Source organism: Scyliorhinus canicula, chromosome 2, assembly GCF_902713615.1.
Source record: "Scyliorhinus canicula chromosome 2, sScyCan1.1, whole genome shotgun sequence".
NCBI lineage: Eukaryota > Metazoa > Chordata > Chondrichthyes > Carcharhiniformes > Scyliorhinidae > Scyliorhinus > Scyliorhinus canicula.
In genome coordinates, this window is record NC_052147.1 from 162,747,728 (window position 1) to 162,760,786 (window position 13,059).

Genomic DNA, 13,059 nt, shown 5'->3' on the forward strand with positions numbered 1-13,059 from the left:
TTTTCTGTGGGCTACTTTTGTTCTTTCAATCAGGCATGTAGAAGGCATAATTGACGGAAATGGAAACAAGTTCCTGGGCCCAAATGAATGAGTGAGCTGACCTAACAGCAGAGTGAACACACAACGCTGTTTAACAGACCGTGCTGAGTCAGAATATATTGTATCATACAGTCAATGTATGTTATTGGTTAAATAACCAGCATACATTATATGGGGATGCAGTCTGTTTTTTTATATAAGGGCACAGAAAATCAAAGCAGAGGATATCTAAGATTATATCAATTTAATTGATGTTTGTCCGCTCCCTCTAACTGTTGAATAATAACTTCCCTCAATGATGTCACCAGAACCTTCTGTTGAAACAAAGATAATACTCCAGAAATAAACAACACAAAAACATGAGCATGTTTAAATTGATAGTGATTCTTTTTAACATTTTAATTTCATCGCAATGCTTTAAATGGTCTTTGCAACAAATTTAACCCTATGGTTGCCTGAATCTATACTTGCAAATGTGGTCTGATGTTAATATGGAAAACAGGAGGATGGCATGGTGGTGCAGTGGTTAGCACTGCTGCCTCACGGCACCAATGACCTAGGTTCAATCCTAGTCCCATTGGAGTATGCACATTCTCCCTTTGTCGGTGTGGGTCTCACCCCCACAACCCAAAGATGTGCAGGGTTGGCAGATTGGCCATGCTAAATTGCTGCTTAATTAATTGGATTTTTAAAAGACATGACAAACAGTATTCACTGTTCAGGAGCTGATCATCTAACTCGGGGATGCCCTTTATACAAAATTGCCTCAGACAATCTTCACCTCTTTCAGTCAAGCATGAGCAATATTTCATGGAACTGCATTATAGGTGAACAACTTATATCTTACTAAACCTGTATTGTCTGAGGACTCCATTATTAGGATGAAGCTAGAAAATTGAACTTACTATTTATAGTACCTTCTATGTCCTAAGGACCTCTCAAAATAAATAACTGCCAATAAATTACTGCCAAATAGTGGTCATTATTACATGGATTAGCACAATGACCAAATGCATAGTTTCTGTGGTTAGATGTTTGTTTCTGTTGGTAGCAAAGTTGGGAATAATTTCACATGATAGTTACGGGCATCACCCAAAAAGCATATTAACATTTTCACCCTTATTTTCCCCTCCTCTCTTGAAGGCACCGACCAATATTGTGGTATTGTTCCCCAAGCTGGTACAACACCCAAGTGGTCATTAATTTTACGTGAACCTGGACAATGAGTTATGAGAAGATGGTTATTATTTGGAGGTATCATAAACTAGCCCATCCACAGCATGCAGTTTTATAAGGACAGATCACTGAATACTAATCAGTTGTGGAAACACTGCTTGTTTTTTATTCCCCTCCCTTAACCTATGGGAATTGAGAACCACATGTAGCTCACCAACTGCCAAACTGGCTGAGATCAGCATGAGCCAGTACCTTCTGATCAGGGACGAAAGACTACTATGCTCACCAACCATACTACCCAGTCCCCATCAGCAGCATGTACTATTTGATGAGAGTGGAGGTGGCCAGGGTCTCAAGTGAGCTCTGAGTGCAGCATGTTACTCTATTCGGAAAGGAGCAGCATTGGAAACTACCTGAACAATGAGATAATATCAACCACTACAGAAATTTCAGATGGAGAGAATACCATGTGGTCAAAAAGAAACTTTGACAGATCCCTTTACAAAAACATTGAGCTCTCAGACTTCATCTGTACACTGAGGTAAAGGTTTTTTTTAGTACACAGTGAACATTTTCCCACTTTATTTTTAGAAGATAATATGTTTCTCCATATCCTGGCTGCCACCAACTCACTCTGTAAGCAACTACTATGGTCCACATAGGTGGAACACCTCCCTCCAATTTTTCCATTCCACTCTCCTGGAAAATGCCACCATCTCATTCTGGCACTTCCCTGCTTAATACAGCTGTGATTAAGAATGGAGTAAAACAGGATGTGAATTTGGGTCCACTCACCACATTGTTCCAATGAATGTCAAGATAGCAACACTCACCATATGTTACTATTCATTCATTTTGATTTTAATCAAAGAATGCAGAATAAGTTAAAACCTTTTTGTGATTAACATTGTGCGTTGTGTCACAGCCTTTCGTGCAACACAAGCAGGTATGTAAAAGTACATGGTGTGCACACAGCTGAAATATGGTGGAAGCAAAGCTCTTGGATGTTAATAGCAACACAAGTGAACAGATAGGTCAAGCACTGAGAAGACAGAGAGTTTCTGGCACTCTGGTTGATTCCAAAGCTCCTGTACTTCCGTTTCTCATAAATTGGATTCTGGAATTAAATTATCGCCATTATTATTTTAAAACTATCTAAACTTCATTCTTAGTCATTTTTAGTAACTTTTTAACAATTCCACATCATTTTATTTTCTTTATGTGTCTTCCCCACTTTTCCCAAATCTTCCTGAGTAGATAACCCTTAATTAATCTATTTTCAATGTCAGTTTTGATTCAATCACTGAGACTGGTAAAGACAAACTCACTCTGGTATTTCCTTCATCTGTCAGTGGAAAGTATGTGAGCTGGGTGCTTCCTATATGACACCAAGGCAAGGTACCTGAAGTGTTTATGTGGGACAGCACATCAGATTCCGACTACATCGATCATTACACCCATTCCGACTTCTCAGGTTGAGGGCACATTCAATACACCTTAATCCTCAGAGTGACTGACAGATCTATACAAAAAATACTCTTTGTAACCACCTCGGTTGCAGTCAGAACATATGATATCATGTCTCAACCAATTCATGGGATGCTGTGACTGTTGCTATGGCATGTCCGGCCAAAATGCAATTTCCAATGATGTTAAAAGCTGTAAAGATTTGGAAGGCATAGCCAATGAAGAGAAGGGACCTCAACAGCCAAAGTTACTCTCTCTCCCTCTTCCTGATAATACTACACCTTCATGCAATTTTCCCACTCCCGTGAATTGAGCTCTGGCAAATCAAAGCCAAAAAAATGATGAACATTACAGAAGTCAGAACTAGAGTGTACATTTGAAGCTTACTCCCTTACTCTTTCCACTTTATAATTGAAACATCCCATTTTCTTCCATTCAAAAGTGCTTCTGGGAGTGTGTTCCAAACGTTGGTTACTCTATTCTCAGGGTTCTTCCGAATATCTCGGTTGAAACCATTCTCACTGGCTGATATGGGCTGGTCCTAATTTTACAACTTGACTTGAATAATTCTTTCTCTTACCAATCTGCCAAAATCTCTCCACCAAAATTCTGCCGACCACCAGCTTATAAATCCAGACAAAGCCCGTTAATGAACCCACCACCTACTTCCCAAATGTGCTTCTTTAAAACAAATTACATTTTGGATACTTGGTGATGTCACAGCAACTGTGAAAAGTGAGAAACTGTTTCTCTGGATTCTGCTGATGATGGTGCATTTTAGTTGTGATATGTTATTAACTTGTAGCAAGGCACTGATATAGATGCATAATAGGTGTTTAATTAAAACATATACAATATTATGAGGGGCAGTGATGTTAGTAGAACATAAATTCTAAATTCAATCTGCACTTTGCTCATTAAATTAACTTCAGAACCCAATTCATCTAGAGACAGGGATTTCAATATTTAAATGTATATTGAAACCCTTCTTCATTTGGCCATCCCTCCAATTTTTCTCCCCTCTTTTCCTGATGGCGTTAACTCCATGCTGGATGATCATTCCAGTGATGAAGATAATTCGGTGGTAACTTGATGGACATCTTCATACATGAGTGCAGACATCAAATAATGGCAAGCCATTGATCCATGGAGGGGGGAGGCAACATAGCCAATTCCCATTCTGTCCACATGTGAATTGTTCAGCAGGAGTTACTGTTCAGCAATCAGGAGCAGGTTACTCTGGCTGGTTTTACTCCCCTCCCAAGCCCAGGGCACTGAGGCCAATATCAGCACCCTCATTGCTTCCCTGGCTAAGACCAGCAAACTCAGCACAGACCAGGGGATTGAATCTGGGATCTTCCTGGTCTGTATAGTTCAGCTTTGTAAATAATTGTATTCTTACTAACTGAACCATCAGGAGAGCTTTTTTCCCCATTTTTATTAAAGTCTCCTAAATTGAGCCATGTAAGCAAAGTAGCAGTGATACCAGCTAACTGTTTACCTGTAGTGTCTTTTATTATCCCATCAGATAATGGGTGCGCTGCAGCCATGTGCACACTTGCCACTAAGTCGTTTACAATGCCCTTAAGTGCGGCAAAGTCATTGAGGTGATAAACAAACCTCTCACGAGGTGCACTCGCAATCTCCTTTAATTCCCAGTCAACAGCTTGCTGAACTCCAATAGCAAATATTATAGCTTCGGCTGACTTAAGGAAAGCAGACGGGGGGATTACATCATCCTGAGATCGTCCGTCTGTTAACACTATAATAATTTGTGGCACTCCTTCTTCCGCTCTACTCCCGGTGGCATTAGTGAGCTGATCCTTGATTAGATATTCTAGTGCTAGTCCAGTTTTTGTGCCTCCCCCCTTATAAGACATGTTCCATATATGAAATAGGATGTCCTGCTTCGTAAAATATGTGTTTAAATGGAACTCTGCTTGTGGCTTCTCGCTGTACTGCACCAGGCCAAAACGAAATCTGTTTTCTCCAATATCAAAAGCCTTTATAACCCTGAATAGAAATTCTCGCACATTTTGGAAATTTTCCTGGCCGATGCTCCAGGATGTGTCCACTAGAAAGACTATGTCAGCAGCAACAGTTCTGTCATCTTTAAGAAAGAAAAGCTGTTTAGGACTGTCTTAAACACAGAACCATTTTTTTCTAAATACCGCCGTTGTTTTGCTCCATTACAGAATGTTATTAGTATTATTGTTCTTGTTGTAAGAAAAAATACCTTCCCCCCCCCCTTCTCTTTCCTCTTTCCCCGGATCCCACAGCCTATGTCCCTCACATCCTCTCCCTCACTGCTCCTCACGCCCCTTCGCCTTGTTCAAGCCCAAATCAAAATGGGAGGGGTTGAGAGGAGGCAGGCAGGTGGGTGCGTTTGGATCATTTTAGGAGTTCCATAACTTCCTTTGTTGTTGTAAAAAATTCACTAAAATCCCTACGAACCAATGCCTTCTTCACTCCATTAGTGCAGAGGTAAATGGGGTAAGTGAAATATTATTTAAAAAGAAAAAACAGCCTTTAAAAATTTCAGACACTTCGCTAAAAATTCAGTTTCTCTGGTCCAAAACATACCAGGTGGTTAAAAAATTGATGGGGCGCATGGGGAACCTGTCCATTGCACTCTCCTGAGTCACTTGGAGATGTGCAAGTGCAGCTTAAGCTGACTTACCTTTCCTGTGCTTCTCTCCCCTCAATGGGAAAGTGTGCACTCAGAGAGTTTAATCAGGAACTTATTGAAATAGGGATTAAGTGTGGGAGGTCGGGGGCTGGGCCCATTTATCCCACAAATCTATGGTGATCCTTATTCATACACCAACCTTTTTTCACCAAAAACATCAATTTATGTTATTTCCATATTAAAAAAATGATCTTCATCAAGAAACTCTTCAATATTTCCAGATAACATTGTTTCATATCACCTCAGTCTGCATTATAAAAAGTATTAACTTGTATTCCCGATGAAAGATGGCCTGTTCAAGAGAAATGAAAAAGGACTTACCTCACCGTTTTCTGAAATAAAAGATCAGTTATTGCCACAAATGCTGACACAAACCATTATAAAGAGAGATGACTATCCGCAAAAACCAGCTGTATCTCCCTTGTCCTTACCCTGTTGTGCTTGAGTGAAACAGATTAGGCTGAAGAGTGCGAGCAACTGCACACCACGCAGTTTACTCATTTTTGCAACTATGTGGTGGACAAGTGACCTGAAATGAAAATAAATAAATGTTAGTTAGCAGTAATAAATGAAATCAGCTCATTTTTGAAATACAAAAATAGAAATGCAACAAAAAGATGCATCCAAGGTACAATGAATGTAGCAATGATGCAAAACTGCTTATCTGAGAGCCATTGGGCTAACCTTCATGAATAAACGCACCATGGATATGGAACAGAGCTGTTCAGAAAAGGAATATCCCAAATACATACAGCTGCAGCAGACCTACAGGTTCAAATTGAACACAACAGCCCAAGTTTGAGATGTATTAAAAATTAACCAGCTCGAGTTTCCACTCCGGAACGCTATCCAGTGTGCACTGTTGGGAAGTTGTCAGAGAACGATGGATCATTGAGCTGCGGCTTACCAACAGTGCTTGTCAACACTAAAGGTTTAAACTCATGGGTTGCCAATGGTCAGGGTAATGATCTATCTTCTGGACAGTGCTGTGCACAAGCCAGCAAATTGGTAATTGGGGAATTAAAAGATTTGATTTTTTTTTTCATTTTCTTTAACTTGTTATTTATAAAAGTGTCAGAGAATTATCCAGTTGGGCTGTGCAGCTTTTCTGTACATTTGCAGTTGGTGTGCGGAGGCAGTGTGTCACAAGAATGGACATAATGGGCAAACAAATGTGAGGTCAAAGCAGTTGGAAGAACCTCTAAGAATATATTAAAACACAATTGACAAGTCTACATATGAGGGCTGGATTGGAAATGTGAAAAGTAAAATATTATAATATAAGCTACTGAAACATTACAGAATAAATGTGACCAAACATATATAAACAAAACACATATTTCATAACACATAATGTATCATTATATTCACATTGCTCATATTCAAAATAATGCATGTGCAGATTCAGTCCCTAAACAGTTTTGATTCTTTCATTGCAAATGCAAGATTTCTGGACACGTATGCAAAAGAATCCTCCGCACACATCACAGTACGTACCTCCTGAGGAGGACAGAATAACAGAACTACCCAACTTTCACCTACACTCAAATCACACTAATGGCACCTATCCAAGTTAATGTCATCTTTGTCCAGTTCTGTTCCTCTACTCCATTAACTCCAGCAAACAAACATCCAGATCCTCAACTAAATAGTATGATGATATCAGCATAATCAACAACTCTTCCAATAGTTTCACTGAATCAATAAGTAATTAGCATGGAGGCCATCTTTATGGATTCAACATAGCACTCAAATTGGTAAATCAGGAATATCTATGCATTTTAAGCATAGATTTCTTTTAAAATCTAGTCCCATGTTACATTTGGCATTGTACTTTACTTTCACATTGACTTGCACTTTGTTTTACTTTTCGTCAGTGGTGAAAAAAACACCTGATAGCTGCAGAGGCCTAGTTAGTTCATTCACATTAGTTAGTACTGGTTCTCTAGCCAAGAATCTGACCTTTGCAACTCCAGCTGGCAGAAAAATGACTTTTTTGCTGGTGCACAGAAGCTGCCTTGGCATAGTGCAGCTTACACAGAGTCCTGAACTTGGAAACATGTTGAGTGAAGCAACTCGACAAAATGAGGAAAATGCTGCCATTCTAGAACACGATCTGGTCCCAGAGAGGAAGCAGGACACAAGTCCTGAGAACTGGGGCTGGATTCTCTGCAGCCTCGCATCGCAATCGCATTCAGCGCGGGGGCGGAGAATCCCCGTTTACGCGGGAATCATGACTGCCGCCGCTCCCGCGATTTTCTGGTCCCCAGAGAATCACTCACGTCCGATTTACGCAGCACAGCTTGGGGGCCATTGATAGAGGCACACCCCTGCGATTCTCCGGGCAAAACTCGCCGAGTTCCCAACGCCGTGGTTCTAACCACATATTGGCCGTTGGGAACCTCAGACAGCAGCTGTGGAGTCAGTCTGCGACCGCCCTGGTGTGGGGCAAGTGTATCAAGCACCCGGAGGCTTCCTCATGGGTGATCAGGCCAGTGATCGGGCGGTTTGGATCCTCGGATGCATGGCATCTTGGGGGGCCAACATTCTCGATGTTGGTCCGCGGTCCAAGTCTGCCTTTGCATTTGGCGCAGCCGCTGTAGGCCACTGCCATGCGCATGCGCGAACTCCCGACCGAAAGTGCGGGGGCCTGTATCTGCAGCCAGAGCTGCGAGAAGTACACCAGGACCCTGCTAACCCCCTGCAGGTGAGAGAATCGCTCTTGACTTTTTTAAGGAAAGTCAAAAGTGAAACATCAGCGTTGTTACGCTGATGTAGGTTATAGCCCCATTTTTGGTGAATTCAGTCCACATGCATTATTTTGGCAAATGTAGGTAATTTATTGGTTTGTGAGTTCTTTGTTTCTGTTCTTTGAACTGGAGCTGTAACTTAAATTAATGCTGGGGAGATATTCATTTTTATTGAGTGATTTTTTGAGACAAATTTCCAATTAAGGGGAAATTTAGCATAACAAATCCACCTACCCTGCACATCTTTTTGGGTTGTGCAGTTGAGACCCAGGGGGTCACAGAGAGGATGTGCAAACTCCACTTGGGCAGTGATCCAGGGTCAGGATCGGACCCAGGTCCTCGCCGTCATGAGGCAGCAGTGCTAACCACTGCACCACCATGCTGCCCGAGTGATATTTTTACATTTGAAAGCCTAATCAGACAAATTACAACATTGCTCAGAAAGTAGTAGCAGGAGAAACTCAAAACACAATGAAACAGAATCAATATGGTTTCATGAAAAGGAATTCAAAATGTTAGAACTCTTTGATGATATAGTAAGCAGTGTGAATAAAGGGAACCAATAGAAACAGTGTATATTTTGATTTTCAAAAGGTCGTCCGTAATGTGCTTTATATCAATAGTTTATTTTGGTGGGCAAGAGTTTTGCAAATGGAATATATTGTGGAAAATTGTGAGGTTGTCCACTTTTGTGGAAAGAATAAAAAAGCGAAATAATATTGAGATGAAGAAAGATTGTAGAATTTTGCGGTGCAGAGGGATCTGGGTTTTCTTTGTACATGAATCACAAAAAGCTAGCATACAGATACAGCAACTAATTTGGAAGTCAATCCAGAAATTGCCACATCCTGACTCCCTAACTAATTTATGCTAACTCTTGGGTCTAACTAGTACTATGGGCAAATAAAGGGCACTATGCTGCTAAAAAAAAGCTCCTCTCCTCCGCCTACTAAAGAAAGGAGTTGGTTGAAATTGGGATCAGGATTTCCAGACCACACCAACGCTGGGAGCTGTGGACCCTGTGTACTTTATCTGGAAACAGAAACCATGGATGAAAGCCTGAGTACAGTATTATTGCTGGAGTTGAATTGCAAATTTAGACTAGTCACTTATCTATTCAAGGTCGTAGATGGGTGGTTAACAAATGGGTGGTATTGTGTCCAGTTATACAATCTGTGCCCTAGGGTAAAAACATTTTAGGGTACAGTGATTGGACGAGCCCCAATTGGCAGTCAATATAGTCTATTAAGGGGAGCTCCATGTGTCTTCAGTTGAGGGCGTTTGAGGAACAGATATGGGACTAAACAAGTGGAAATTTGACAGATGGGAGGGATATGCAATTGGATGGTTCCCCTTGGAGATTGAGGAAAAAGGGCAGACAGGATATGGAATCTGTGATCCCAAGACAGGGGTGGAGGTTGGCTTTGAAATTGTTCACTCATCTGAGTGCTGAACTAGCAAGGTATGTGATGACTCACACAACTGCATTCTCTCCACTTTCTTCCATATGCTTTCTTTCTTGCAATGTGCACTTACAATTTGTGAACCGCGATTTAGAGATCTGGGAATGTAGGACATTTAATTCAGGCCCTTGGCCATAGCAGCATTGCTAACTGTAATCCTTGAAGCTACAAGGGGAAAGTAGGAACAGTCGTATGTACAAAGTAAAGGTCCACTCCAAAACAAAGATTTGGTGGGAAGGTAACAAGAGGGCCAAAGAATTCACCAAATTGAGGGTGGCAATCACCCACTGTGATCCTTTCTAGTCAGTGATGGTTGCAGAGGCCACCCAGGAATGGGAATGGATAACAGAGGTTCCTTTACCACTAGATCTTAAGGAAATACAAACCAAAATTAAATCAGTGCTAACAGAGCCACAAGAAGAAACTCTGATCAGGAGTCCCATTTGAAGCAACTGATGTGACGGTATGACGTGGGGTCTCTGCCAGCACTTGACTTTGATGGTGAAGAGCACCAATCAGAGTAAATGGCTGGCCTCTGTGTGCCTCTCCATACAGAGTGCAAGGTTATTGGCAGACTGAGGGTGCAGAGCCAGAGGCCATAAGAAGAGAGCCATGAACAGGGAGCTCAAAGACACTGCCAGTGGTGAGAGAATTGGAGCAGGCATAGAACTACTGGAAACCTTGATGGACTGCCTGGGCAGCAGCTGAGTCCAAACGCTCTTCTGTTACATCATCCAAAAACTCCAGCAAGTTAGTTAAACATGATTTCCCCTTTAGAAATCTATGCTGATTTTTCCTAATCAACCCACATTTGTCCATGTGATTGCTAATTCTATACCGAACAAGTGTTTCTGGAAGCTTACCCACCACTGATATTAAACTGACTGATCTGTAATTGCTGGGGCTATACCTACAACCTGTTTCTAACAAGGGAATAACATTTGCAATTCTCCAGTCCTCTGGCATCTCCCCTGAGTCTAGTGAGGACTGGAAGAATGTGGCTAGTACCCCGCAATTTTCATTCTCACTTCCTTCAATATCCTTAGATATATCTCTGTCTTGGTGCCTCGTCAACTTTAAGTACCAACAATTTATTCATGCTTGAACCTCACAGGTGTGAAAGATGTTCAAAAGGGATGAATAGATAGTGCAGCAAGGAGATAGCGAGGAGTTCACAGAATTGGCACATGGAGGCGGAGGGGCTGTGTCTATTTTATGATAAGGTTTCGGTCGGCCATGGTAAAGGACAAGGAACAATCCAGGACAGGAATAATTAATTGGGGGAAAGCCAACTTTGATGGAATGAGAATGCATCTGAGTCGAATGAGTTGAAATAAAATGTTGGCTGAACAATGGGCTACCTCCAGAGTGATAGTATTGCAGGCAGTGTCAAGGTATATTCCTGTGAAGGGGGAATGTAGAACAAATAAATCTCGAGCACCCTGGATAACGAGAGAGACAGAGATGAAGATGAAAATAAAGAAGTGCAAGTTTGGCAGATGTCAGGTAGTAAATACAATAGAGAATCAGGATGGACACGGAAGGACCAAAGGGGATGTGAAAATACGAATTAGAAAAGCAAGGAGCAAGGAAAATACAAATCAGAAAATCTCAAAAGGAGATTTGCAGCTAATATAAAAGGGAATCCTTGTCTTCTACAAGCATGTATATAATAAAACGTTAGGTAAAAGAAAGAGTAAGGCCAATTATAAATGAAAAAAGGAAACTTGAGCATAGAAGCAGGAGAAATAGTGTGGGATTAAACGGGACCTTTGCTTCTGCCTTCGCAAAATAAGAAGATTCTACCCAGAATGGAGAGGAGGTAACTGGTACACAAGAAGAATTTACAATTGAAAGGAGAAGGTGTTAGAACAACTATCTTTGATTAACATTGCTAATGTACCGGGGTGGATGAGATACATCCAAGTGAGAGTGGAAATTGCAGAGACACTGGTGATAATCGTCCAGTCTTCCTTAGCGACAGGGGTGGTGCCAGAGGACTGGAGAATTGTGGATGTTACACCCTTGTTCAAAAAGGGGTGTGAAGATAAAGCCAGCAATTATAGACCAGTCAGTTTGACTTCAGAGATAGAGAAAGATCTGGAAACTATAGTTTGGGACAATATCAATAGTCACTTCAACAAGTACAGGCTAACTAAGGAAAGTTAGCATGGATTCACTCAGGACAAATCATTTTTAACTAACTTTCTGGAGTTATTTGAGGAGCTAACAGAGAACATTGATAAGGGCAATGCTGCTGATGTGGTGTATATAGATTTTCAAAATGCATTTGACACAGTGCAACACATCAGACTTGTGACCAAAATTCTAGCTCATGGGATGAAAGGGAAAGTAGGCACTTGGGTAAGAAATTGACTGAATTGTGACAGGAAACCAAATGATAAATGGTTGTCTTTCAGTTTTCAGGAAGGAGTGAAGTTGCCCAGGTGTCAATGTTAAGACCTTTACTCTTCCTGATATATATTGATGACCTAGATCGTGATGTACAGGGCACAATTTCAAAACTTGCAGATGATTCACAGTGGTTAGCACTGCTGCTTCACAATATCAGGGGCCTGGGTTCCATTCCAGCCTTGAGTGACTGCCTGTGTGGAGTTTGCACATTCTCCCCATGTCTGCGTGGGTTTCCTCTGGGTGCTCTTGTTTCCTCCCACAGTCAAAAGACGTACAGATTAGGTGAATTGGCCATGCTAAAATTGCCCCTTATTGTCCAAAGATGTGCAGGTTAGATAGGGTTACAGGGTTAGGGTGTGGGAGTGGGTCTAGTTAGGGTGCTCTTTCAGAGGGTCATTGTAGACTCAATGGGCCAAGTAGCCTCCCTGTGCAGTAAAGGAAGTCTATGGTTCTATTGATTTGCAGCTTGGAATCATTATGAACTGTGATGAAGAGAGTGATGAGAGACCTTCAATCAAATCTTTTAACTTTCATCAGAAAACTTAAATAAAATCCAATTCAAATTAAAGGTACGGAGGTCTCCGCACCTTTGGGGCGACCCGACACCGGAGTGATTCACACCAGTCCAACACGCCGGGACCCCCCGTCCCGCTGGGTAGGGGAGAATCCCAGCCCATGTCTTTTTGACTTTGAAGCAGAATTTCTAACTTCTGATTGTTAAATTGTCATTATATGTTTGGAGGTATAGAATAACATTGATCAAATTTAAGGGCAGACCAGTCCCATTGGGCAGGATGGCTTACTACTGTGTCTATTAGGGGTTAGTTTAGCACAGTGGGCTAAGCAGCTGGCTTGTAATGCAGAACAAGGCCAGCAGCGCGGGTTCAATTCCCATACCGACCTCCCCAAACAGGCACCTACTTGTGACAATAGCCAATTATTATAGCATCAAGGTGCCAATAGATTTCATGAAATTTAGCTTAATTTTACAATGGTTTGAATCTCCCAAGCAGTAGCTATCACTGTCGGATTGCCACAGCACTCCTAAATTCCTGTGCCA

At 41.5% G+C, this 13,059-nt stretch overlaps 1 protein-coding gene across 8 annotated transcripts in view; it reads right to left on the reverse strand.

Moving 5' to 3' along the window:
• The window catches only part of LOC119960740 (collagen alpha-3(VI) chain-like), a 314,544-nt gene that overhangs the window by 263,554 nt on the left and 37,931 nt on the right, over positions 1-13,059 (reverse strand). For 6 of the 8 annotated variants that reach the window (XM_038788380.1, XM_038788364.1, XM_038788368.1 and 3 more), the window contains exons 2-3: positions 5,803-5,900; positions 4,184-4,792 (exon numbers count right to left, since the gene is read on the reverse strand). In XM_038788380.1, the coding sequence (XP_038644308.1) occupies positions 4,184-4,792; positions 5,803-5,872 (679 nt within the window). In that variant the 5' untranslated portion in view covers positions 5,873-5,900. The remainder of the gene's footprint in view (positions 1-4,183; positions 4,793-5,802; positions 5,901-13,059) is intronic. The other 2 variants (XM_038788388.1, XM_038788372.1) reach the window with 1 other exon arrangement.